Genomic DNA, 26926 nt, shown 5'->3' with positions numbered 1-26926 from the left:
AGCTAGCCCACACCCGTATTGCACTGCACTGGGACCAAAGCACCAAGGAATATAATGCACCATTAAACCCAATTGTTTTTCCTCCCTATTTTGTGCCTTTATTCTCATGCTCAGATACAATTCCACAGGTGGCAGAGGCTTTCCTCCCATTACTCATGCATCAGATTTTCAAATAAGGTTAGTGGATAGCCATCAGGTGCAGGGGTAATGGTGGATTTTCCCACCACACCTCCACTTCTCCCCTCCTAAACCAGATTCAAAAGCCAAATGCAGTGTCTCCAGTTCTGGTCAGATAACTGGACACAGAGTGGGAACATTCCTAGTTTATGCGGCCCGATAGCACATGGGGTAGACCATCAGGAAATTTTGCCAATGGTTTGAAATCACCAGGTCATATAATGAAACTACATTCCATTAACACTCACTGCATATTCTTTTTATCGTGAAGCAAGTCTCAAAGGGGGAAAAAATGTGTAGAAAACAAGTACATTTACACTAAAATGTACTTACTGCCTGTAATTAAATATTTACATTCTAATATTAAGCTATTGATTTGTTCACATTAACATTATGTTTTTTTGATGCTTTGTAAAGGTAAATATTTATTACTAACAACATGTGGAAATTCTTTCTGTCATCCTTTCTAAACTTGGCGATTTCTCCTATGGGCATGAATGCTGCTGCCTCTGCCCAAGAAGCTATGTCTACGTGTTAATGTAGATAGCAAGCAGTGGCAGGCTATACTAATCTGGAGGGCATCACAAGCCTAATCTTGTCCACACTCAATGCCCTCGCACACAGGCAATCCAGCAGACATGTCGATGAAAGAAATTCCACCACGTAACTGTTATAGTGAAGGGTCTATTTGTGTGAAAAGAGCTTATTTCTTAGACCTTTTTCCTCATTGATTATGCAGAGATTACAATTGAAAAGATTTCACCTAAATTATCATACTTCTTTTGGGTTTAAAACAAGGTTTCTGCTACAATTCAGGGAGCTCCGGTTAACCTATTGCCCTGCTGAAGTTGTGCAATAAATTCACTTTTGGAAAAAAATCCATTTGGAGACCAGTCCATTGGTGATATAAGGAGAGATTCCTGTGGCACAGTGGAAGGAGATCAGCGCTCACACGATATACAGTGAAATGAACAATCTCAACAGGCAGAAGGGGCGGAGTGTTTGTCTTGATCGATTCTCAGCCCTTTACTCAGGAGGAAGGCCTCCTGCTTTGGCTCACGCCCCAAGAAACTTTTCAGCATTTCCTCGGCATCCAGAGAGCCACCTGGTTTAAGAATGAAGTTTCGGTAATCTACGCCAACCTAGAGAGGGACAAGCACAAAATGGGTAGGTTAGGGGGGTTCTTTTAAAAGTGAATAGGATCTTTCATTAAGAGTTAACTTATTATAAGCTAGCCCAAAGGAAAACTAGGTCTTGGCTGTGATAATATTGTACCAGGGAGCGTTAGCTGTAAAAAGTGCGAGGAGCAACCAGCAAGTCCAACGTTAAACTATTGACTCGGCTGCCAGCAAATCTCTCTGCACATTTTTTCTTTTTTTAATTCATTCATGGGATGTGGGCTTCGCTGGCTGGACCAGCATTTATTGCCCATCCCTAGTTGCCCTTAAGTGGTGGTGAGCTGCCTTCTTGAAATGCTGCAGTCCGTGTGGTGTAGGTACACCCACAATGCTGCTGGAAAGGAATTCCAGGATTTTGATCCGGCGACAGTGAAGGAACGGCAATATATTTCCAAGTCAGGAGGATGAGCGGCTTGGAGGGGAACTTCCAGGTGGTGGTGTTCCCATCGATCTGCTGCCCTTGTCCTTCTAGGCGGTAGAGGCCTTGTCCTTCTAGGCGGTAGAGGTCGTGGGTTTGAAAGGTGCTATCTAAGGAGCCTTGGTGAATTCCTGCAGTGCATCTTGTAGATGGTACACACTGCTGTTACTGTGCATTGGTGGTGGAGGGAGTGAATGTTTGTGGATGGGGTGCCAATCAAGCGGACTGCTTTGTCCTGGATGGTGTCCCGCTTCTTCAGTGTTGTAGGAGCTGCACTTATCCAGGCAAGTAGAGAGAATTCCATCACATTCTTGACTTGTGCCTTGTAGATGGTGGACAGGGTTTGAGGAGTCAGGAAGTGAGTTACTCGTCACACGATTCCCAGCCTCTGACTTGCTCTTGTAGCCACAGTATTTATATGGCTAGTCCAGTTCAACTTCTGGTCAATGGTAACCCCCAGGATGTTGATAGTGGGGGATTCAGTGATGGAAATGCCATTGAACATCAAGGAGTGATGACTGGATTCTCTCTTGTTGGAGATGGTCATTGCCTGACTTGAATGTTACTTGCCACTTGTCAGCTCAAGCCTGGATATTGTCCAGGTCTTGCTGCATTTGGACGTGGACTCTGCTTCAGTATCTGAGGAGTTGTGAATTGTGCAATCAGCAGCGAACATCCCCACTTTGGACCTTATGATGGGAGGTCACTGATGAAGCAGCCGAAGATGGTTGTGCCTAGGACACGACCCTGAGGAACTCCTGCAGTGATGTCCTGAAACTGAGATGACTGACCTCCAACAAGCACAACCATCTTCCTTTGTGCTAGGTATGACTTCAACCAGCAGAGATCTTTTACCCCGATTCCCATTCACTCCAGTTTTGCTCGGGCTCCTTGATGCCACACTCGGTTAAATGCTGCCTTGATGTCAAGGGCAGTCACTCTTATCTCGCCTCTGGAATTCAGCTGTTTTGTCCATGTTTGAACCAAGGTTGTAATGAGGTCAGGAGCTGGGTGGCCCTGGTGGAACCCAAACTGGGCATCAGTGAGCAGTTTATTGCTAACCTAGTGCCACTTGATAGCACTGTTGATTACCCCTTCCATTACTTTACTGATGATCGAGAGCAGACTGATAGGGCGGTAATTGGCTGGGTTGGATTTGTCCTGCTTTTTATGTACAGGACATACCTGGTTAATTTTCCACATAGCCGGGTAGATGCCAGTGTTGTATCTGTACTGGACCAGCTGGGCTAGGGGCGCGGCAAGTTCTGGAGCACAAGTCTTCAGTATTACTGCCGGAATATTGTCAGGGATACTGCCTTTGCAGTATCCAGTGCCTTCAGCTGTTTCTTGATATGGCTTCACCAGGTTGACATCTCATTTTTAACGGTTTCACGGTCATCATTGGACTTTTAATTCCAGATTTTTTTATTGAATTCAAATCTGCTGTGGCAGGATTCAAATCTGCCGTGGCAGGATTCAAAGCTGGGTCCCCAGAGCATTACCCTGGGTCTCTGGATTACCAGTCCAGCGACAATACCACTACACCAGATGGGGCATAGTTGAGGCAAGTAACATGGGGAAGCTAGAAAAGCACAAGCAGGGGAAAGAAGAGGAAGGATATGCTGATAAAGTTAGATGAAGTAGAGTGGGAGGAGATGGTGTGGAGCATAAACACCAGCATGGACCTAGTGGGATGAATAGCCTATTCTTGTGCTATGCATTCTATATATGTACACTTTTTTATAATGCTGGGAATAGGAGTTACATTACGTGCTTTTTTCATAACATTAAAAATAATTCTCATGATTTTATAAGGTGCCTAGAAGATCCAACTAGTCACAAAATCATGGTTGATCTTCTACCGCAGCTACAACTTCTCATATTATTCACATGTCCTTTGATATTCAAAAAACCTGTGCCTTTTAAAATTGTCTTGGCACCACAGAGTTATATTTCGTATGATGCTAAACCCGGTGTAAAACAGCCTCCTGGAAGAAAGCAGGGTGGGGTAGGAAAGGTCTTGTATCACTTGGTTTTAACATGTTCAGATTGGGGCTTGACAGGGTAGTATTGTGACTTTCATGCCATAGTGCATCAAACTGATTTGCATTGATACAAAAGTTTAATGCAACTGTGTTCATCGACTGCAACCAGGCTACAGATTTAGAATGCAACCTGACAAAGGAAAGATAGTGCAGTTTTTAAAAATTTTAACATGTTCAAGGGTTTCAAAATGAGCAGAGAAAGAGAATAGAAATGTTTAAAGGGTTATGAAGCGTTTTAGAAGTGTGCGTTGGTAAAGATTCTGACTAGGGACTCAGTAATAAGGGTCATTAAACTGTCACTGAGTGTGAGGAAAGAGTTTAGAAATATTTCTTTGCTTATAGAGAGTTGTTGGAGCATGAAATACTTTGTCACAGAGAGTGGTTCCATTAGAAACCAATACATCTTTTCAAAGAAAAGTTAGATAAATTTTTGAGGCTGAGGAAAGTGCAGAGCTATGGGGAGATAGATGGTGGGGGGTTTGTTTTGGATTGCTCCAGTAAAGGATCAGCACAAATGAGGGCTGAATAGCTTTCTTTTGTGCTGTAAATTTCTACGGTCCTTCTCCCCCATTCTGGAGGATGCTCACTTGTGCTGGAGACAATCTAACCTGGCTCAGCAGCCAGGGCTAGGGAGGGAAGATGAAACAAAAGGTAAAAATCAGTCAGGGTTCCTGTTTCTAATCACTATTTAGTAACCAATCTTGCAAAATTAGGAAGGACAATCTGGTTACAGATATTTGGATAATGGTTATTTTAAAACTCTGGGTAAAAATTGATCAGTACCTTTGAGCTCATGACACCCTCTTGTCGAAATCGGGTATAGAACATGTCCATTGAATAGACCTCACTCCAGAGATAACCATAATACTGGGCATCATAACCCCCAGCCAGGTGTCCAAATGTGGCTGGCATATTAGTTCCTGAAAAGCAAATACTATTACATTATCATCTCACCTATGTGAATTCTTTTCAAATACCTATGCCAGTGTTTCAATATTTAGTGCCTTTTTTTTTACATTTTCATAAGTTAGATCTGGACAGGTTTGTGTTAGGATACAGATTGGGTACGCACATGCATACTGAAAATGGTTAATTGTTTAACCGGATCACAGAGACTCTTCCTTGTAGCGATGGGGTGAGGTGGCGGGAAGGGGGTGGGGGCACGGGAAATGGTCAGAAAAACAAACAACATAGCAGCTCAGTTGATGATTGTGTTGACAAAGCCAGAGCCTATACAATACAGAAGTGCTGGAAAAACTCAGCAGGTCTGGCAGTGGAGACAGAAATAAAGTTAACGTTTCGAGTCTAATATATGATTTCTTCAGAACTGAAGAAAGGTAGGAAGGTGATGGGTTTTATGCTATTGAAAAAGAGGGGAGGGACAGGTGAAGAGAATGAGAAAGTCAGGGATAGGTTAGAGGGCAGGGGAGATTGAATGACAAATATGTCATGGAACACAAGGAAAAAGAAATGGTAATGATAATATTAAAGACACCAAGCATTTAATCTCTCCCACTCTCTAACCTATCCCTGACCTGCTTTGCTCCACTTGCCCCTCTCCACTTTTCAACAGCATAAAACCCATCACCTTCCTACCTCTCTTCAGTTCTGAAGAAGTCATATTGGACTTGAAACGTTAAGTCAGTTTCTCTCTCCACAAATAATGCAAGACCTGCTGAGTTTTACCAGCAATTTCTGTTTTTGTTTCACATCTCCAGCATCTGCAGTATTTTGCTTTCATCTACACAATACAGACCAGGAGAGTTCTGCATTTCAGACAAAAGTAGCAGCGAGGACACGACAATTGGTCTCAGTTCTTCTCAGCTGGATGGCTATTCCATATTGTGGTACCTCCCTATCTGCCATTTGCTTCAATGGCAGAAAATAATTTTTCTTTTTCGTTACCTGGTGTTGCTGGAACTCCCATTATCTCTTTACATAGCCTAGCGTACTCTTCCTTAGCATCCACATCCTTGTTCGTACACATGTGTAGTGATTGGTCAACCTTCGCCAAAACTATCTGTCGCAAATTAAAGAGACCTGTTGAATAAAGATAGAAAAATTGTTTGTAAGTTCCTTTGCACAACATCAATGCAAAAATTGAAAAATCTATGACCAGAATGCCTGCAAAGATGAAAAGCAAGTCAACTCAAATTTAAAAAAAAGTCTATTTACTCACTTCTTAATTTACAGTAAAGCTACACAGATGTAAAAAATTGTGCCAATATTTACCGGTGTTAGCTAGCCTGGACTTAAGGAGCTTTTCCAGCAGATCTTGTGGAATCATGCTCCCATCCTTGTAGTGCTTGGACATCCGGAGTAGGGGTTCCTTTTCCCAAACCCAGTTCTCCAACATCTGAGATGGAGCCTCCACAAAATCTCTCTCAACATGTGTTCCACTGAACATGGCAAACTCAGCCTGTCAGAAAATAATAGGATCACTGCATCAACTCATTTCGTGGAACACAGGATTCGGCTTAACTGTACAGAGGACAATTTATCCTGCAATCTGCCTGACATTATCTAGGCACTGGATTCAAATACAACAAAGGCACACCCAGCCCAGACAACTCAACAAAGTCCTCCTCAGCTGTCTGAGATATGAAACATACAGAATATTAAAATGAATACATTAAAGATCCACAACAGTTAGTTATTATCTGTCCTTGTCTAGAGTGAAGTCTGTTAGCTCAAGAAACAAAATGGAAGATTAGGTCATTTGCACAATCAAGCTTTAAGAACGAGTGTAAGGCAGCAAAACTGTATAAAGAAAATCAGTCAGTGGTCCCATTCCAAACCGTCAACCGTTGGCCTTTGTTGGAAAGCAAATGTATAACCATTGTATAAGATCAGGTTCAGGCTCAGTTGCATGTTCCAAACTGAAATAACCTGTCAATAAATATTGTCTAGCACACATGGTGAATGGCAGCCTAGCTAAGGGATTGAAGGGCAGCAGCACAGCAAGAGATAGGGGGGAGGAAATTGAGAGAAGAACTTCCGAATTTCACAACATTGATATCAGCAACAGCAAGGATAATGGCAGTCATGAGGGTAAGAAGTCCTTACTTGGGAGCATATTTGATGCATCACATGACCAAACTCATGGAAGTAGGTCTCAACCTCATCGTGTTGAAGTAATGATGGAGCACTGGGAGTCGGCTTGGTGAAGTTTGCCACCATAGCAGCCACTGTAATCTGCCTTGTACCATCAGGTAGCAAACATCCTGGCTGAAGCCCAAAGCAGGCAGCATGTCCATACTTTCCCTCCCTGTAAAACAAGTATATCAACACCTCTGTGATTACTATTGGTAACTAAGTAAATATACCCATGGCTCAAATAGTTCATGAAAGTCATACTTTAATTTGGTATTATTTACAATAGGTGTGAATGGAATTTAATTCTTGGATTACAGTCAACTGCAAGTTGAATTTATATTGACTCAAGACTTAAGCATTACTGCCACATCTCAAGACTCCTGACTTATCACTCCCCTACTTTTGGAAGGATACAAGAGAAAGCTTGTCAACTAGCATATAATTCCTCTATTGCTATTGGACCCGAGTGAACCCTTTCTCTGTTCTCATCTTCTATTTTGATACTAGCTACTTGAAGCCAGCAGCCCCACCGCGGTACTTAAGTGGCCATTCTTCATCTATAAACATAGAGGGAGTGCTTGCTGGCTATTCCACCATGGGTTCGTAGCTCAGTCCGATCCTGAGTTCACCCAATGCCAGCTGATATCTCAGCACTGTGCTGAGAGAGGTGTCTTGGTATAAGCAGAACTTAAACATCCTCTCTGTTTCAGTGGTTCAGGTGAATGTTAAGAGATTTCCTAGCACCATAAACAGGTTCTCCTAGCCAGTCTGCAATTCTGCTGTGAAATCCCAGTCAACTGTCTTCAATCAAAACCATTTGAAGAAAAACTAACTTGTCATTCATCTAATTGCTGTTTGTGAGTTTGATTGATTGGATTTGGTAGGAGACAGAAAAAAGATAAACTGTCTCCATCCCCATCATTTACAATTTGATATAAGTATATGATCTGCAGCCATGCCTATCCTATTTAAAATCTGTATTTCTTTTGCAGAGTAAGTAAAAAGTTATTCCTTTTTTTTTTAAACTGAGAAACTGAAGTCATAGGGCAGGACACCCCAAGATTAAAACGAGTAGGAAAGAAATAAGGCAAGCTCAGCTGTCAACCTTTAGATCATACAAGGTAGGTAGGATTTAATGGCATTCAGGTTCTGTGATTTTTTTTTTAAATTTGAAGAGCTTAGGTAGAGTAAATAAAGAGAATCTGTTTCCAGTGGCCAAAGTGTTGATGACCAGAAAGCACAGATCTAAGGTGAGTGACAAAGAACTAGAGGCAGCATGAGGGAAAGCTTTCTTAACTCCATAAGTGGTTACAATCTGGTATTGTACTTGATGGATGCAGATTTAGTAGTAGTTTTCAAAAGGGAATTGGATAGATATTTGAAAGAAAAAAATTACAGGCTTATGGAAAGAACGGGGATGGGGGATCAACTGAATTCCTCTTCGAAAGATCTGGCAGATTCAATGGCTGAATGACCTCATTCTGTGCTGTAGTACTCTGATTCTATAACCGTGCATCAATTAGCTAACACTTATGCTTACAAAACAATGATTGCACTTCAACAAGAAGTTATTGTATGTGAAGCACTTTGGGACGTTTGAGAGGTCATATAAGTTCTTTCAATAACACCCATACATGCAAAGTCCAATAAGAGTCACTGGATACTAATCAGGGACAGGAACCCCATTGATTTATTTTTTTCTGCTCCTTAGTCTAGAGGCACTGAGACTAACTGTGCTGTTCCATCTACTGACCAAGTTGACATAAGCTAACTCAGCAATGACCAGGGATCAAACGCAAGACTTTCTAGTCCATATTGATCGGTTTCACAGTGGGCAGTGCTTTTCACCCAGGCAAGATATTTTAATAGTATTAGAGGAACATCTTAATGAACTGTAACTTGATGAAAGGCTATCTGTTTTTGAACAATTATATTCCCTCCTTAATAGATTAAGGAATCACCTTGGATATAAATCTAAATAGAATTGTCCCATCAATTCTCCAGTTGCCGTGTCTTTCACTGAGTACAGTTTTACATCCTCATGCCACACAGGCACGTCCTCAATGAGCTGAAAGGTCAATCCCAGCAGCTCCTGGTAGATTCCCAGTAAGCCAGAAGTTACAACTTCCATCGGAAAATATTCCTTTAGCAGATTCTGATCCACAGAATACTTCAATTCCTCCACCTGGTTCATGTAGTAGCGCAGATCCCAGGCATTTATAATATTATCAAAATCCAGCCCTCGCTTCTCACACTCTTCTTTCTTCAGGTCTAAGATGACCGCCCTCTCCTCGTCACCAAGTAGTTTCAGCTTCCGTGCTAGTTCATCTAAAATATGAATTTGAAAGGTTTATAAGTACTGATATTGTTCCCAGGTGGATGTAGATCTCCTCTGCATGAGGCTCAAGCTTCATTTGCCCATTCCCAGTGAGCTCTGAGTGACTGTTTCAGTGCGCACTGGTCAGGAATGTTGGTGCAGACGGGGAAGTGGTGGTTCGGAACATCCTTCTGACCCACAAAAGTTAGAAGTAAACCAATCAAACTGAAAATTTCAAAACCATGATTTTTCAGAAACAGCTTGCAGCGGATCTCTTTAAGGCCTGCTGGACAGGCCACTTAAAACAGGTTTCAATGGACTAACCCCAACCAAAATGGCAGCAGGTGGGAAAGGGGCAGTTAGTGAATTCCTATGATTTTTGAAAGCAGTATTATCCCATTTCTACCAGATGAGTAGTTAAAATTGCCTCCATTATTTCTTTTCTCATTCAAGCCAACTTTTATAACAGTCCAGATTGTAGGCAGATGATTTAATTTTAGGACACAACATAATCCAACCCTTACCTCACATGTGCCTACTAACAATTCCAACTGCTAAGAGCACCCAACTTTTGCACCACGGCAAATTTTTAAAAATAATTTTCAACAACAGCAATCCTTTGCTCAAGAGTGCCAATTTTTGGATAGTTCCATGGCACGGTATTAAACCCACTAAAAATGGAACTAGACTGAGTACGTTAATTTTATGAAGAGCCCTTCTAGCTAACAGAATGCAAAGGCTTTCATCCCATCAGGCGGGGCTGGTTTCAAATGTGAATCCTCAAGACAAAAAGACCCTGTGTTAACTCACTTCACCCAAGGTAAGCGCTTAGTTGTAAACTGACATTCATTACCCAAAAAGATATTGACATTTTTGCTATTCTTAGCCATGTTCATTTCGAGTATGAAATCCGAGTGGGTCTTAAAATCCAGAAGACAAGATTTCTTCGTACGAAGTTCCACCAGTTCTTTAAGGATTTTTGTGTTGTCCTAGACAAAGAAGAGAAAATTATTTCATTTTGACTTTGTTTCCAACACTAAGCAATATTTCTTAAGAGTAGAATCATTTTGCTGAACTGCCCACTAACCCTCAATGCAATAACAGAGATATCTGTACAATATCATATGTTGGAAATATCTGCTGAGCTTCTACAGTGAATAGCTGCATCAGATGATGTGGTACTGAGCCATGCAGACCAGCAAAATTCCACACTCGAACCCCCTATTTGAATGAACTTAGGTGATCCCAGCTGGGACAGTAGTTGGGGATGCAACAATTAGCCTCTCTTCTCTGGGAAAGTGGAAGACAAAACAGAAATCAGCCCAGTTTCCTGCTGCTGATGACAATCCAGTGATTTCTGTTGGAAAGTACACTGGATTCTGCGGATCAGGCTTGGCTGCAATATATAAACCTAGGTATATTCTCAGCTGATGAGGAGGTCAAGAAGTGATCTGAACCAATTAATAACATTCAGGAAAGAAGATTGTGTAAATACGGAAAATATCATAACAATATATGACTCAAATATGAAAAGAAAGAAAGATAGGGTTTTACTTGGTGGAAGAGATAAAAAGAAAAGACAAGGTATTGGGATTAAAAAGATGGAGCTAAGACTAATAATAAATTCAAATAAAATTTCTGTACTCAGAAGTGAAAATATGGAACTTACTACACTGCAGAGTGGTTGAGGGGAATTGTGTAGCTGTATTTAAGAGGGAGCTGGATAAATTCATAGTGAGAAAGGATCAGAAAGATATGTTGATGGGTGAGATTAAGTAAATAGAGTGGGAGGAAGTTTGTGTGGATCATAAACCCTGGCATAAACCAAGGTTGAAGGGTATGTTTCTGTACTGTAAATTCTGTGTAAAACACAAGAAACTGGCTTGACTCACCTCCATGCAGCGGGAATTAAAGGCGTGCTCCATCCTTTTCCTGGTTTCTGGGACATAACATTTCTTCATTAAGGGAAAGTAGTGGGGATACTTTAGAGTTACCTTCAGCTTCCCATTGTCAGCTTTCTCCAGGCTACTGATAAAGTCATCAGGGAGGCCACCTAGTCACACAATATATTAATATAATCAACATGACTGAGTGAAAATCTTTCAGACGAAACAAAGCCATTCATATCACTTATTAATCATCACTGATTACAGATTGAAATGAGAAATTGAGATGCATCCCTTCTGGCTAAGCTTGTAAACGCAGCTTCTAACTCATTCAGAGAGGCCAAAAACGTCTCTGCTTAATTCCCAGTCTGCATTGAATTATCTGAACTCAATCAGGACTACAGTAAACCTCAATATCCCTATGGGAAAATAATGGGGGAAAAAAGGAAGACAAGCCAAGATGCCAGCATGATCATTATCCAAACAACCCTGCCTAAAAGAATGCTGTTAGAAATGTCGAAAGAGGATGAACTTGGGCTTGGCTGCGATGCCCCTATGTTAAGACAGCCTACCAAAACACTCTTTTTAACTCACACGAACAGAGGTGAGGTGTCAGAGAGTTTCAAGAATTCAAAGAACCATATGTCAACAGAATCCTACTCTTTCAAGCCTAAAGGAGAAAATTAGCAAAATAAAGAAATTGGATAATAAATGGTTTGGAAGCAGAAAGTGGCATGCAGAGTCAAGGATACCTTGCAGTCACCATTTCAACAAGGCCCGAGTGCGCATGCACAACTGTACCTGATGCCTTTCTGGTCGGCAGCAGGAGTTACAGCGTTTCAGCAAAGTATAATGCCGAGTCATGAATTTTTCTCTGTTGATTTCAGCTATGAAAAACCTAGTAGTGCAATTCTAGATTGTGTCATTAGTTGCATCTGCAGAAAGAATGTTGATCTGTACAACATTAGGATGTAATAAGCAATAAAGGAAGAACTTGTATTTATATAGTGTCTTTTGTGCCATCAGGAAGTCCCAAACCACATCACAATCAAGGAAGTAATTTTGATGGTTGAGGGATAAAGGTTGGTGAGGACACCAGAAGAACTTCCCTGCTCTTTGATTAATGCCATGGGATCTTTTATGTCCACCAGAGAGGGCAGATAGGTCCTCTGTTTAAAACCTCATCCAAAAGATGACACTTTAGATGATGTGCTCCAGTTTCTGGAGTGTTGCTTGAAGCCACAATATTCTGTTTCAGAGGCATGTGTGCTAACACTGAGCCAACGCAGACATCATGACATACTTTAACTGATGACAGCATGGATGGGAGTAATTTCAGGCGATAAATTGAAATCCTAATCACATGAGCAGCAGATTGGCAAAATATTAAAATGATGGCTAAACAGGGAAGAATAGTTCAGCAAGTACTCTGTGCAGAAACAATATGTTCAGAAAATTACTCAATTTTTAAAAACTACAACAGAAACTCACCATGGCAACACTGAATGTGGGAACGGTTTTATTCCAATGCCTCTTCATTAATATTTGGCAGGCAATTTCTGTCATCACCCCTCCAAAGGAGAAGAGAATCATTGCCATGACTAACCATAAATAAACAGCCTGGTGCCATGTTCATCCAAGATCAGTCTGCCTAAAGACCAATTAAACCTTTATGGTGACAGGCTGTATCTCAGAGCCAAATACCCAAACTCAAAGGCAATAGCCTTCTTCTTAAAAGCTATTTGGCTGCACAATGGACATAGTTTCATTCCAATTTACAAGGCCAAATTCCAATCCTGTTTTTCATCCACACAGTAACTTATCTCTTACCCAATTCATCCCGTGAAAACTCCAGAAAGGTAGTATTCTCATTCAGGTTCTTGCTGAAGTCTATACATAAAGTACTGATTCTCTTCTTGATGGCTTTGATCTCCTAAAGCACAGGATAAATGAGCAGTCAGCCCTTTTACTAGCAGTTAATAGTTTACTGAGATTTGCGGTAGTGAAAAGTGGGGCCAGGGGGGTATTTTGCACTTCTAGAATAAGGAGTTTATTTAGATACAGTGTTAGAAGCCACTGAAAGATCAAGGCATCATAACTAAACTTCTATTCATTAGACGAAAAATAAAAAGCTGTATTTTCACCAAAGACCTAGTGGATATATGGCATGATACTTAAACATATGAACCAGAAGGCCCTAGGTTGCATCTCTGTTCCGAACTCGGTCAAATGGTCTCAGTAGGCACCAGAAACCGCATTGCTGTAGGTGACTGGGATTGATTTTTATGCAAGAGCTCTGTTTATTGGAACTGTAGAGAGTCTTTTCAAGTGAACTCCCAAAATAGAATTTGATTTCTTTGCTGTTTGCTGAGAAGGTAAACATTGTTTTGTTTGCTTAAAAAATCCACTGATTGGCTTTAAGTCCTGCTGGTATTAAGTCCTGCCCTGCCTCCACTCATTGGCTGAGACAGTTGGGTCAATAGACATTTCAGACAAACTAACGTCAGCACCCAAGGCTGGAACAGGGAGGGAGAAAGAGCTCGGAAATGGACTGGGAGGGAAAGATCAGGACTTGGAATTCAGACTATGGACTCTGAGGGGGTGGGATGAATGCTCTCCTGCTCCTCCTGGCCGTTGTAGCCAGCTGCTCCTGTATCCATTCTGCTTAGGAAACCTGGCTGGCAACTGTCAAGTTTAAAACCAGGCTCCCAGCTGCATTGGTTTAACATTAAGATGAAGTGTCCCATCACTTCAAGACAAGACACATAAACACGCCATGCTATTCACTGCCATAATAATTGGGCCGCGCACATAAATTTAGGTTAGTGACACAATCTCCGATTTTTAATTTTTTTTAACACCAGCAACCTGATAGTTGTAGGAAGTTTAATATTGACCCCACTATGTATTTTCAGCATTCCATTGTGGTTGGGTACCCATCTACAAATGCCATTTTACAGCTACTTACATCTTGCTTATCTTTACACAGGTGGAGTCCATTCCTCTTTCCCAGTTTCAATAGCCTTTCCATGTAGCGCCTAGCCTCTGGCCGTAGGTCTTCCGCCTGACAATTATCCTGGAAGAACAAGCCCCCAGAGTGATGCAGCCACAGCAGCAAGAAATTATCTCAAGTATATATGTTTTCCTTCTAATTAAATGGGAAAAAGATCTGTGAGTGTATGCAAACATGATTCTTGATTCCTATTGTGATTAGTCTGCCAGAAAAGTTAGAACATCTCACTTCCAAATAACATGGCATTTCTAGAGATATTTGCAAGATGAACCATTTTATAACACAATTCCTGCAAATCTTTTGCGAAAGAAATTACAAATGATTGCACTAATCACTGTCAAATTTTACATGTCTTTTGAAGTATGTTATGTAAAGGATGGAAGCCATTCTGCAGCAGTGGAATAAAATAAGATGAATGACCAGTTAATTTGTTTCTTTGTTGTATTGTTTGATGAAGAAACGAAAGCCAACAAATCAGGAGAACTTTAGGTTCTTCAAATATGCAATTAAGATCTTAAATATTCAAACATCCAAAGAAGGCCTCAATTTAACATCTCATCTAAAGAATGACACCGCCAACAATGCAGCATTCGCTCAGTACAGCACAGGAATGCCAACCTAGATCAAGACCTGGTGTGTTAGTGAATCCCAGAACCTTCTAATGTAGAAGCAAAATGTGCTACCAACTCAGGCAAGCCAACATTTTCAGAGTGTTCTCTATTTGATGGGATTGCAGTGAGTCGGCCAGTTCGAAAAGTACAAAGAATGCGATGGGTCACCGATGAAAGGTGCTCTTTGGTCTGCCCGAAACTTGTTGGTCTTCCAGCGCAAAGAGTTGTCCCCAATCGAGTGTTGCAGACTGGCATATTCTAAAGTCCAGGACTATGTGCTGAGGGACGCACTAAAGCTTGAGACAGCCGCTGCAAAGGCACAATGGGGAAAGGTCGCTGTCTAAGACCTTTCTGCCATAGAGCATCGAGTGGCTGGGAACTGTTTAGAGCCCCTCGGGCTGTACAACTCAAAATGAATGTCTGCATTGAATACTAATTGTATTATAAATGTATTGAAGCACCTCAGAGTGCAACATGATGTATATGGATAACTCCAATACCTTTGCCTGATTGTCTGCATTGACCATATTGAAATTATTGTAATATTCATTGATTGTATTGATGCATCTTGTGATCTATGTATAGAAGTTGAATCTGATTGTACTTATGTGATGGTGATTTTGAAATGGTTTGGAATGTTCTTCCAGATATTTTATGAATAAAGTATATTTTTCAACAAAAAAGAATGCGATGGGACAGTTAGTCGTGATACTCGTGATCTCAGAAACATGAATAATTATGGTATCTGATATTGGAACAATTTAACCCTAACTGGTCAATAACTATGCTCACAATTTCAGCCCCCCAAAAATATCTGATCCTTGTCTCCCAAAGGAGCTGCGTTATACCGCAGGGGAGGTTTCACTACTGTCAGGTGATTTAATTCATTCACGGGATAGAGGGCATTGCTGGCAAGGCCAACATTCATGACCCAGCCCTAATTGCCCTTGTGACAACTCTCAACTTCCATCTGAAATGAGATGAGATAAGTCAACTACATTCCCATGGGTTCCATCACATTTGGTCAAACTGAGTATGGATGGCAGATTTCCTTCCCTAAAAGACATTAGTGAACCAGATGTATTCTTATTAAAACCTGGTAGTTTCATGGTTACCGTTAATGATGCTAAATTTTTATTCCAGGATTAGTTAATTCACTGACTTTAAATTTCCCGACTGCAGATGTGGGATTTCAACTCATGTCTGGAGATCATTAGTGCAGTAACATAACTACTCTGCTACTGTATCCCCATTCTCTAAGTATGTCCCTAAATTGTGAATGTTGCTGAGTTATTCAACGGTGGAGGACTTCACAACAGATTTGACCCTGTCCTGAAAGAGGTTCACACATAAGCATTTGGTAGCAGGAGTCATCAGGAGCAGGCATTTTGATTTTCTTTTCTTCAATTTAGCTTGAGGAGCTGAGGTCAATCATGGTTGCAACTGCAAGAAATGCTCTACCCACAATTTTTAAACTAATATTCTAAAACTGTGTCAGAAGGAATCCTGGGAGATAGAAGTGATCTGAAAAATGTTGTCATTTCACACACCAGCTTCTCTCCTCTTTATTTAGCTAGTATCAATTCTCACCTGGAGAGCGACAATCCTTTTGTAGACGTCTTCTCTCATGCTCATTTCCACATCAAACTCCGACAGTTGTTTATCTGCCTCGGTGCTTGCAGTCCGAATGTCTTTGCAAGGAGAAACATGCTGGGGGAAATCTAGAATATTCCGTTGCACTGAAATATCAAACAGCAAGTCTCAGTGTCTGAAGGAACATGTTTAGCAGATCAATGTCACTGCTAAAGAGGATGATAGGAGGAGTTCCAATCTAATAAAGCACATCAGGAAGGACACTTTTACTTTCCCCTCTACTGTATTTCAGAATTTTTACTTCTCATTTTAAAGCTACTGATTCATATTGGGGTAAAAGATTGCTATTTGCCACACTGTCCAACTTAAATGTTGCCTCAGTTTATCTGCTGCTGAAAGCCTCATCCGTGCCTTTGTTACCTCTAAAGCCATTATTCCAATTCACTCCTGCAATTTCCCACGTTCTATCCTCTGCAAACTTGAGGTCATTCAAATCTCTGCTGCCTGTGTCCTAAGTCACACCAAGACCCACTCAATGATCACCAATGTTTGCTGATCTACATTGGCTCCCAGCAACACCTCAATTTTAAGATTTTCATCCTTGTTTCCAAATCACTCCATGGCCTCACCTGTCCTAATCTCCTTTATCCCTACAACCCCCTGATCTCTATGCTTCTCCAATTCCGGTCTCTTGAGCATTCTTGATTTAATCATTCCAACGCTGGCAGATGTTCCTTCAACTGTCTATGCCCTAAGCTCTGAAATTCCCTCCTCATATCTCTCTGCCTCTCTTTCTTCCTTTAAGACACTCATTAGAAGTTACCTCTTTGACCAAGCATCACCTTACGTGGCTCAATGTCAAACTTTGTTCCATAATACTCCTGTGAAACCTTGGGTCGTTTTATTATGTTAAAGGCACTCTATCAATACAAGTTGTTGTTGTAAAAATCCACAGGCTTTCTTTTTATGTTCTTTCTGTGTTCCTATGGCACTGTAAAAGGCATCACAATACAACCCGGTCTCATCCTCACCTAACATCCACATACACACTTTCCAACATGCCTTACTGGGATGGCAGCTGGAGCAGACTTTCTTACAAAGGAAATAATCATAATGATTTTTTAAAGATAAAACATTGAAAAGAATTTTATAGCAGAATTATTATTTCAATTTACACATATTATTAATAGTTGAAACTTAATTTCCTAAAAATGCAATTATACTGAACTCTTCCATGAATGTATACAATGTGTTTAGTTGACTAGACAGTTCATTACTTTTGGTGTGACCTCTAGGTTCTACTGTACCATTGTGAAAACTGACATAACCTCAGAATTATTAGTCCAACAAAGCCAGGGAGAGAGTAAGGTAAAGCCTCCAGTCAGCAGCTATTCCCACACAAAACTGCTGAATGTTTGGACTATTGCTTACATCTGCTTACAAAGGCTTTTCCACAATACGTAGCGCTCTGACCAGTAGTTTCTAGATACAACGGTCAGTTTGAAGGGGCCACCAGAGAAATTTGTTTATGCTTCATTGTCAGTTCAGACAAAATGTGACATGTTCCTCAATCACCCCCATTCAGCTTATAGAATTTTATTTAGAAGTTATCAGAAAAGTGGAGTTTTCCATCACATGGTTTGCAGATCAGTCTCTGTAATTAGAACAATAAAAAAGCTGAAAATAAAAAGGGATTTATCTTGGTCAATTGGCATTTAAGGCATTGAACAAAAATATAAATTCGTCCAAGTGGTGTCACAGTGGTTGAATATATTTAACTGTGATTTTACCCCCCTCTTTATCTCTGTGAATTACTGTAGTGTTTGATTCCATGTGCATTGGCTACCTTCTGGTTCATCAATCTTTATGTACAAGCCTCAACAATGAGCTGCTGACATAAAAGACAACAGATCATCAACCACAGATTCAGGAAATACTGAGTTCAGTACAGTGTGTAGCCTTGCCACATTGTTAATTTATAAATCATTCCCCAAGGAGTTTGCTGTACTATATTCCACTGCTATTAATGTCTCCATGAGCAAGCACAACCTAAAAGCTCATGTGTGAAAGTCACTAGTGAGCTTTTAGATTATCTTCCCAGCTAGAAATACAGGACAATATTTCAGTTTTATAGGAAGTATTTCTGTTATAAACTGCATGCGGATAGTCATTATCACACAATAAACGTAGAGAGCAACTGACTTTCACCCATCGCTCAAGAAACAACACAAGTCAGTTTTATTATTTTTCCCCTCCAGATTTCACCCCTTGTCATCAAGTAGGATACAGATCCAGCAGACACAGCTACTTTAAAATCTAAACAGCAAGTGTCAGAAACATATTCAACATTAGGAGCTATTAGAGAAGCCCAACTCTGTCTGCACTAGAGTCTACATCTCAGCATATGAAATAGGAGCACAAGTAAGCCATTTTGTCCCTCGAGCCTGCTCTGCCATTCAGGAAGATCTTGGCTGGTATGTTTACGTTTCTAGTTCTACGTTCCCATCTATCCCCGATAACCTTTGATTCCCTCATTTCGCAAGAATCTATCTACCTCTGCCTTAAAAATATTCAATGACTTCGCCTCCACTTCCACTTGGAGAGTTCCAAAGTCGTATAATCCTCAGAAAAAAAGTGTCCTCATCTCTGTCCTATAAGGGCGACCCCTAACTTTAAAACAGTGCCCCCTAATCCTGGGCTCAACCACAAGAGGAAACATCCTTTCCATGTCCACCTTGTCAAGACCATTCAGAATCTCATATACCTCAATCAAGTCACCCCTCACTCTTCTAAACTCCAGTGTAAACAAGCCCAGCCTGTCCAACTCATCCTCATAAGACAACCTGCTCAATCCAGGTAACAATCTAGTAAACCTCCTCTGAACCGCCTCCAATGCATTTACATCCTTCCTTAAATAAGGAGACCAAAACTGGTACATAGTATTCGAGATGCGGTCTCACCAATGCCCTGCATATAAGTAAGGATGTTATGCTTCAGTTATGTTCTATTCCTCTTGTAATAAAAGATAGCATTCCATTAGCCTCTTGACTACATGCTGTTACTTGCATACTAACTTTTTGAGACTCATGTATGAGAACACCTGGATCCTCTGCACCTCGGAATTCTGCAGTTGTTCTCCATTTAAGTAATTCTCTGCTTTTTTGTTCTTCCTGCCAAAGTGAACAACTTCACATTTTCCTGCACTGTACTCTATCTGCCAGATTTTTGACAACTCATTCAACTTACCTATATTCGTCTGCAACCTCTTTATGTACTCTTCACAACATACTTCCCTACCTATCTTTGTGTCATCCGCAAATTTACCTACCATGCCTTCGCTCCCCTTATTTGTCATTGATATAAATTGTAAAACGTTAGGCCCCAGCACAGACCCTTGTGGGACTTCACTTGTCACATATTGCCAATCAAAGACCCATTTATGCATACTCTGTCAATCTTCTAACCAGTCAAACTTCTAACCAGGCTAATATGTTACTCCTATACCATAAGCATTTATTTTCCGAAATAATCTTTGATGCGGCTCCTTATCAAATGCCTTCTGGAAATCCAAGTACAGTACGTCTACAGGTTCCCCTTTATCCACAGCACGTTACTCCTTCAAAAAACTCTAATAAATTGATTAAAATGATTTCCCTTCCACAAAATCAATTCTGCCTCTTCCCAATTACCTTGTGTTTTTCTAAGTGTCCAGCTATAACCTCTTTAATGATCGACTCTAACACCTTCCCCATGACAGACATCAAGCCATCTGGCCTATAGTTTCCTGCTTTCTGCCTCCCTCCCTTCTTGATTTGCTACTTTCCAGTCTGATTGAACCTTTCCAGAATCTAGGGATTTTTGGAAAATTCACGCCAACGTATCTACTACCTCTGTAAACTTAAGGTAATCCAAAACTCTCCTGCCCGTTTCCTTACTCGCACAAAGTCTTGTTGACACATCACCCCTGTGCGCGCTGCCCAACACTGGCTCTAGTAAAGCAATGCCTCGATTTTAAAATTCTCTTCCTTGTTTTATCTCTCAAGCTCTAGAGGACAGTGACTAGTTGTTCAAAGCAAGAGTGATGGATAAACTATAGGCTAGATGGTCTGAAATCAGTGGTGGGGCAACTTCTAAAGAAAATAATTCAGGAAAAATATAATTGTCTCTTGGAAGAGTATATTTTAATAAATGTCAGCCCACACGGTTATGAAGAATACAATTTGTGGTCTGACAAACTTGATTGAGTTCTTCAATGAAGACGGTTGATGAAGTTATTGCAGTTGACAATGTGTATATGGACTTTCAAAGGCCATTCGATGAAGTTCCACATAATAGATTAGTTAGCAAAATTGTAGCCCATGGAATTTAAAGGGCTGGTGGCAGATTGGATACAAAATTGGCTAAGAAGTAGAAAGTACTGAATAGTTGTTTTTCAGATGGGAGAAAACTATACTGTAGTATCCCCTAAGGATCAGTATTAGATCCACGATTCTTTGTAACATACAAATTATCTTGTCTTGAGAAGAAGTGACATAATTTCAAAGTCTGCAGATGGCACAAAGCTTGGAAATATGGTAAATAGTGGGGAGGACAGACTGGTGAAACAGGCTAAAAGTTTTATGGGTCACATGGTCTTTCTTGCTCCCATTTCTTATGTTCTTAAATCACTAGGTTCGGCCTCAGCTGGAGTATGGTGCCAATTCTGGACACTACACAATAGGAATTGTGAAGAACTTGGAAGAGGAGATTTATTCATATAGTAACAGGGATGATGGACTTCAGAATAGGGAAACTGGATTTGTTCTCATTAAGGCAGAGATTAAGGGGAAATTTAATAGGGATGTTCAAAATTATAAAGGATTTTGATAGGCTGGATATGGAATAATGTTTTCACCAGCAGGTAAGGTATCAAAGGACACAGATTTAAGATAATTGGCAAAAGAACCAGGGAGCATATGATGAGAATTCTTTTTCTACAGTAAGTTATGATGATATGTAATGATGAATTCTGAAAGGGTGTTGGAACTGGATTCAACTGTGTTTATCAAATGGGAACTTGAAAAACAAAAAATATTGCAGGGATTTGGGGGAAAGAACAGGGGGTGGGACTAATGGGACAACTCTTTCAAACAGCCAGCACAGGCAAGAAGGGCCTTCTTCAGTGCTGTGTGATTCCATGAACAGTAGCACTCAATCTGCTGTCCCAGTAAAAATAGTTAACTAAAAAGGAAAGCTTTCTTTTTGTTAACAATGGAATTTGATATCATTTTATGAGATGTATCAATCATGGTTGACATAATTTCCAAACTAACAAATCTTTTGGGATTCTTTTTCCAGGAATTATCTGAAAAAGGAAAAAAATTGCAAGGCTACTGGGGAAAGGCAGGGAAGTGGGGTCTCCCCTACCCCACTCTGCCCAAAGGGTGGTGTCTCCCCTACACCATTCTGTCCAATGTGTGGGGGTATCTCCCCTACCCAACTCTGCCAAAGTGTGAGGGTATCTCCCCTATCCCGCTCTGCCCAAAGTGTGAGGGTATCTCCCCTACCCAGCTCTGCCCAAAGTATGAGGGTATCTCCCCTACCCAGCTCTGCCCAAAGAGTGAGGGTATCTCCCCTACCCAGCTCTGCCCAAAGAGTGGGGGTATCTCCCCTACCCCGCTCTGCCCAAAGAGTGGTGGTATCTCCCCTACCCCGCTCTGCCCAAAGAGTGGGGGTATCTCCCCTACCCTGCTCTGCCCAAAATGAGGGGGGTCTCCCCTACCCCAGTCTGCCCAGAGTGAGGGGGGTTCTCCCCTACCCCAGTCTGCCGAGAGGGGGGTGGGGATGGTCTCCCCTACCCTAGTCTGCCCGGGGGGGGGGGTCTCCTCTACCCCAGTCTGCCCAGAGTGTAGGGGAGGGGGGGGGGGGGGGGGGTCTCCCCTAATCTGCCCAGAGGAGTGGATCTCCCCTACCCCATTCTGCCCAATGAGAGGGGTCTCCCCTGCCCCAGTCTGCCGAGAGTGAGGGGGGGTCTCCCCTGCCCCAGTCTGCCCAGAGTGAGGGGGTGTCTCCTTTACCCGAGTCTGCCCGGAGTGTGGGGGGGTCTCCCCTACCCCAGTCTGCCCAGAGTGGGGGGTGGGGAGGAGGAGAGAGGGAGAGGGGGAGGGGGCTCCCCTACAAACTTCACCCACGAGGTTCCCTTCCTCCATCAATGCTCATTTCCCCCCCATCCTTACCCGTGTATTCCACCTCGATGTCCGCCAGATCCTTCAGCGTGTTCTCGTAGTTCACCTCGGCCAGATCCAGTGAACCGACTCGGTCGTACACCTGCTTGGTTCGGCGGATCAGGGCCTCAACCTCCTGCTCCATTTGCTGCTTGCTCAGGTTCCAGCGGAGATGGTTAAGGCCTGCGGGGTCTCCTCTCCCGCTGCCGCCGCTGGTCAGAGGCTCGCCGGTGGGAGACATCGCGATTTATTTTGTGTAGTGTGAGATATATATAAATAAATATAGATCAATCAGGGGAGATTTGGAACAGTTTGATCGAGCCGCACACGTTGCCGTCTACCGACTGACTAACTTGGACTGTCACGCTGTCATTCAAACCTCGGCCGTTCGCCAACAACAACGGCTAAGTCCCGCCTCCCTCTCACCCTTATTGGTCATCTCTCTGGCGCGCCCTCCGCATCAGCTATCCCGTTTGGTTCTTGCGACCGTCAATCATTACAACAGGGCGGGAACAGCGCCCAGCTTGATTGACAGTCCACCTGCCGCCCGATCATTGGCTGGATCGATTATCTGGCTCCTCGATCACTGGTTATCTCTGATGTCAATCACATTTGATTGACCAGGTGGTTATTTATATCTCAGCAGACATTAGTGCGTGACTGACTTAGAATGCTTATTCCTGCAGCTATTTCTTATGATCTTATAAACTTGTGTTTATGTAGCTCCTTTATTGCTGTCAAATGTCCCAAGGCATTTCACACAAAGAAAATTTAACTTCTAAGCACAGAAGAAGTTCTTCTTAGGCAGTCCCTTGGGGTCGAGAATGACACTAAACATGAATTCTCAGGTGACTGAAGAGTCCAATGCAAGACCTACAGTCTCTGTCACAGGTGGGGCAAAAGGTGATAGGGGGAAGCAGCTGGTGGGGAGCCCAGGTGCCATGGTTCCCACACGCTCCTTTCCATGTCAATTCTTGGCTTCAGTTAACCTTTGGAGAGGAGACTTGAGGTGTTCAGCTCCTTCCCGGGTGCTCTCCCTCCACTTCAGGCCAGGGATTCCCACATGTCGTTGGGGATGTTGCACTTTTTCAAGGAGGTTTTGAGGGTGTCCTTGAAGTGTTTCCTCTGCCCTCCTGGGGTTTGCTTGCCATGTCGTAGCTCCGAGTAGAGCGCTTGTTTTGGGAGTTTCGTGCCAGGTATGTGGATGATGTGGCCCACCCGGCGGAGCTGATAGAGCATGGTCAATGCTTCAATGCTGGGGATATTGGCCTGAGCGAGAACACTAACGTTGGTATGCATATCCTGCCAATGGATTTGTGGGATCTTGTGGACACAGCTCTGGTGGTACTTTTCCAGAGTTTTGAGGTGCCTGCTGTACATAGTCCACGTCTCTGAGCCATACAGGAGGGCGGATATCACTACTGCTCGATAGACCATGAGCTTGGTGCCAGGTTTGATGTCCTGGTCTTCTAACACTCTCTTCCTCAGGCGGTCGAAGGCTGTGCTGGCACACTGAAGGTGGTGTTGAACCTTGTCATCGATGCCTGCCCTTGTTGACAGTAGGCTCCCAAGGAATGGAAAGTGGTCCACATTGTCCAAGGCCTCATCATGGATTTTGATAACCGGGAGTGCAGTGCGGTGTAGGAGGCGCAGGTTGGTAGAGGACCTTTGTCTTGCGGATGTTTAGTGTAAGGCCCATGCTCTCGTACGCCTCGGTGAAGGTGTTGATGATGGCTTGGAGCTCAGCCTCTGAGTGTGCACAGACACAAGCATCGTCGACATCCTGTAGTTCAATGACAGAGGATGGGACGATCTTGGATCTGGCCTTCAGGCAGCAGAGATTGAATAGGTTCCCACCTGTTCTGTAGTTTAGCTCCACTCTAGCAGGGAGCTTGCTGAGGGTGACAAGGAAGATCAAGAAGGGCATCACTGCCTTGTTTGACCCCGGTCCAAACTTGGATCAGATCTGTAGTGGATCCATTGGTCGGGATCACGGCTTGCGGAGGATGGTGATAAATGTGTGGGGCAGTTGAAATGGAGGAGAATCTCCACAATCCTTTGCATTTGACAGTGTTGAAGCTTTTGTGAGGTCAAACAAGGCCATGTACAAGGATTGGTGCTGTTCCCTGCATTTCCCTTGCAGTTGCCATGTGATGAAGCTCATGTCCGTTGTGCACCTTAGTGGGTGGAATCCGCATTGCAACTCTGGGGCGAGCTCTTCAGCCACAGGGAGAAGGCGATTGAGGAGAATTCTTGCAATGACTTTCCCTGTAGCTGACAGCAGGGAGATTCCTCTATAGTTACCACAGTCAGACTTGTCACCTTTCTGGAAGATAGTCGTGATTATGGTATCCTAGCCACAGAAGAAGTTATTAGGTACATGATCGTAAGTTTGGTCAAAGAGGTAGATTCTGAGGAACGTGTTTAGGAGGAAACAGAAGTAGAGAGGTGGAGCACTTTAGGGAAAGAGCGCAAGGGCTTAAGGCTGAAACAGTTGAAGTAAAGACCAATGGTAGAATAATTAAAACCGGGGATGCACAAGAGGCCAGAATTAGAGGAACGCAGAGATCTCAGAAGATTGTAGGGCTGGAGGAGGTTACAGATCGGGGTGAAGGGATGAGGCCATGGAGGGATTTGAAAACAAGGATGAGAATTTTTAAATCAAGATATTTCTTAACTGGGAGCCAGCGTGGGTCAGAGAGCACAAAGATGATGGATGAATGGGACTTGGTGCAAGTTAGAATGTGGTCATCAGAGTTTTGGTTGGCCTCAAGTTTAGGAAGGGTAGAATGTGTGATGCCAGCCAGGAATACATCAGAGTAGTCAAATCTGGGTAGTTAAGACATGTACAAAGGTTTCAGCAGCTGATGAGTTGAGGCAGAGGTGAAGTCTTTCCATCTACATCTCTAACTCTTCTTATGCCCACCATCACTTTAACAGATTCCAATTTCCTGGCCCTAATCTTCTCCTACTCACCATGGACGTCCAATCTCGCCACACCTCCATCCCGAACAATGCTTCTTACCTGAATGAAGGCCCAACCAATATTCATCCACCATCACCCACCTCTGTCTGGCTGAATTTGTTCCTACATTGAACAACTTCTTTAATTCTACTCACTCCCTCCAAGTAATAGGTGTTGCTATGGGTACCCACATGAGTCCTAGTTATGTCTGCCTTTTTGTGCGACACGTGGAACATTCCTTGTTTGAGTCCTACCAGGCTCCCTCCCTCACCTCTTTTCTTCAGCACATTGATGACTACTGGGATCATTGCACTTGCCCTTTTAATTGCTCCCCGTTTTAACTTTTCCCAGTTCTGATAAAGGGTCGCATCTAGACAGCTAAGGCACAGCTACCAATAGTGAGGTGAAGGAACTAGGGATGCACAAGTCAAGAGGCCAGAGTTAGAGGAAATCAGAGTTTTTGTAGGAGGTTATGGAGGGAGGGAGGGGTAAGAATTTTGAAATTGCACCATTGCTGGACCAATAATGTTCAGAGAAATAAAGGTCACAAACGTTAACTCTGTTTCCCTCTCCACAGATGATGCCTGACCTGCTGAATTTTTCCTGCATCTTCTGTTTTTATTTTGAATGGTTACACCTATTAACACTGCAGATTCTTTTCTCTTGAAAAGCAATTAGAGACTGAGGGATGACCTGATAAAGGTCTTTAAGATTGTGAAAGGGGTTGACAGAGTAGACATGAAGATGTTGCCACTTGCACAGCAGATCAGAACTCAGGGCCATAAATATATAGTCACTACTAAATCCAGGATAAACTTCTTTATACAGACCATGTTTAAAAAGTGGAAGTTACTTCCACATGGTGTAGTTGAGGTGAATAGCTTGGATGCATTTAAGGGTAAGTTAGATAAACACATGAGGGCCAAAGGAATAAAAGAATATGTTGATGGGGTTATTTGAAGAAGGGTGGGAGGAGGCTCGGATGGATCATAAACACTACACAACACTCCTTCCAGATGAAAGAGCAATTCACATCTACTTTCAATTTAGTATATGGTATTCACTGCTCACAACATGCCCTGCTGTACATTGGGGAGACCAAATGCAGATTAGGTGATTGCTTTAAGGAACATCTCTGTTCAGTCCACAAGGATGACCCTGAGTTTCTGCCATTTTAATTCTCCACCTTGATGTCATGATGACCTCTCTGTCCTCAGCCTCCTATAGTGTTCCAATGTAGATCAACATAAACTTGACAAACAGCACCTTATCTTTCAATTAGGTGCTTGACATTCTTCTGGACTCAACATTGAGTTCAACAATTTTGGTCTATAATCTCTGCTTCCATTTCGCTTTCTTTCCCTTTTGCAGGTTTTGGTTTTACTCTCACCTTTTGCTTTCGGGTGGCAGTTCTTCATCATTTA

At 42.4% G+C, this 26926-nt stretch overlaps 1 protein-coding gene across 1 annotated transcript; it reads right to left on the bottom strand.

Annotated features, from left to right (window-relative positions):
* Positions 1-72: 72 nt before the first annotated feature.
* On the bottom strand, positions 73-22931 carry LOC121287334 (thimet oligopeptidase-like). Its single transcript, XM_041205119.1, has 12 exons — positions 22550-22931; positions 16332-16480; positions 14086-14193; positions 12948-13050; positions 11124-11284; positions 10085-10220; positions 8876-9242; positions 6885-7086; positions 6051-6237; positions 5724-5858; positions 4602-4738; positions 73-1319 (listed from the first exon to the last, which is right to left on the bottom strand). Exons 1-12 carry the CDS (start codon positions 22776-22778, stop codon positions 1155-1157), a joined length of 2079 nt encoding a protein of 692 aa, XP_041061053.1. The 5' UTR covers positions 22779-22931; the 3' UTR covers positions 73-1154.
* Positions 22932-26926: the final 3995 nt, after the last annotated feature.

This window comes from Carcharodon carcharias, chromosome 14 (assembly GCF_017639515.1).
Source record: "Carcharodon carcharias isolate sCarCar2 chromosome 14, sCarCar2.pri, whole genome shotgun sequence".
NCBI lineage: Eukaryota > Metazoa > Chordata > Chondrichthyes > Lamniformes > Lamnidae > Carcharodon > Carcharodon carcharias.
The sequence above is the reverse complement of the archived record's forward strand: the minus strand, read 5'-3'. Positions and strand labels throughout refer to the sequence as shown.

Bases quoted from the DNA above. Each gene is read 5' to 3' on its own strand.
- LOC121287334 (XM_041205119.1), bottom strand. From the start codon at position 22,778: ATGTCTCCCACCGGCGAGCCTCTGACCAGCGGCGGCAGCGGGAGAGGA. The intron at 9,243-10,084 runs GTAATGAATGTC...TTCATATTTTAG, and splicing joins AAATGTCAATATCTTTTTGG to ATGAACTAGCACGGAAGCTG. The intron at 5,859-6,050 runs GTAAATATTGGC...TTTATTCAACAG, and splicing joins GTCCAGGCTAGCTAACACCG to GTCTCTTTAATTTGCGACAG.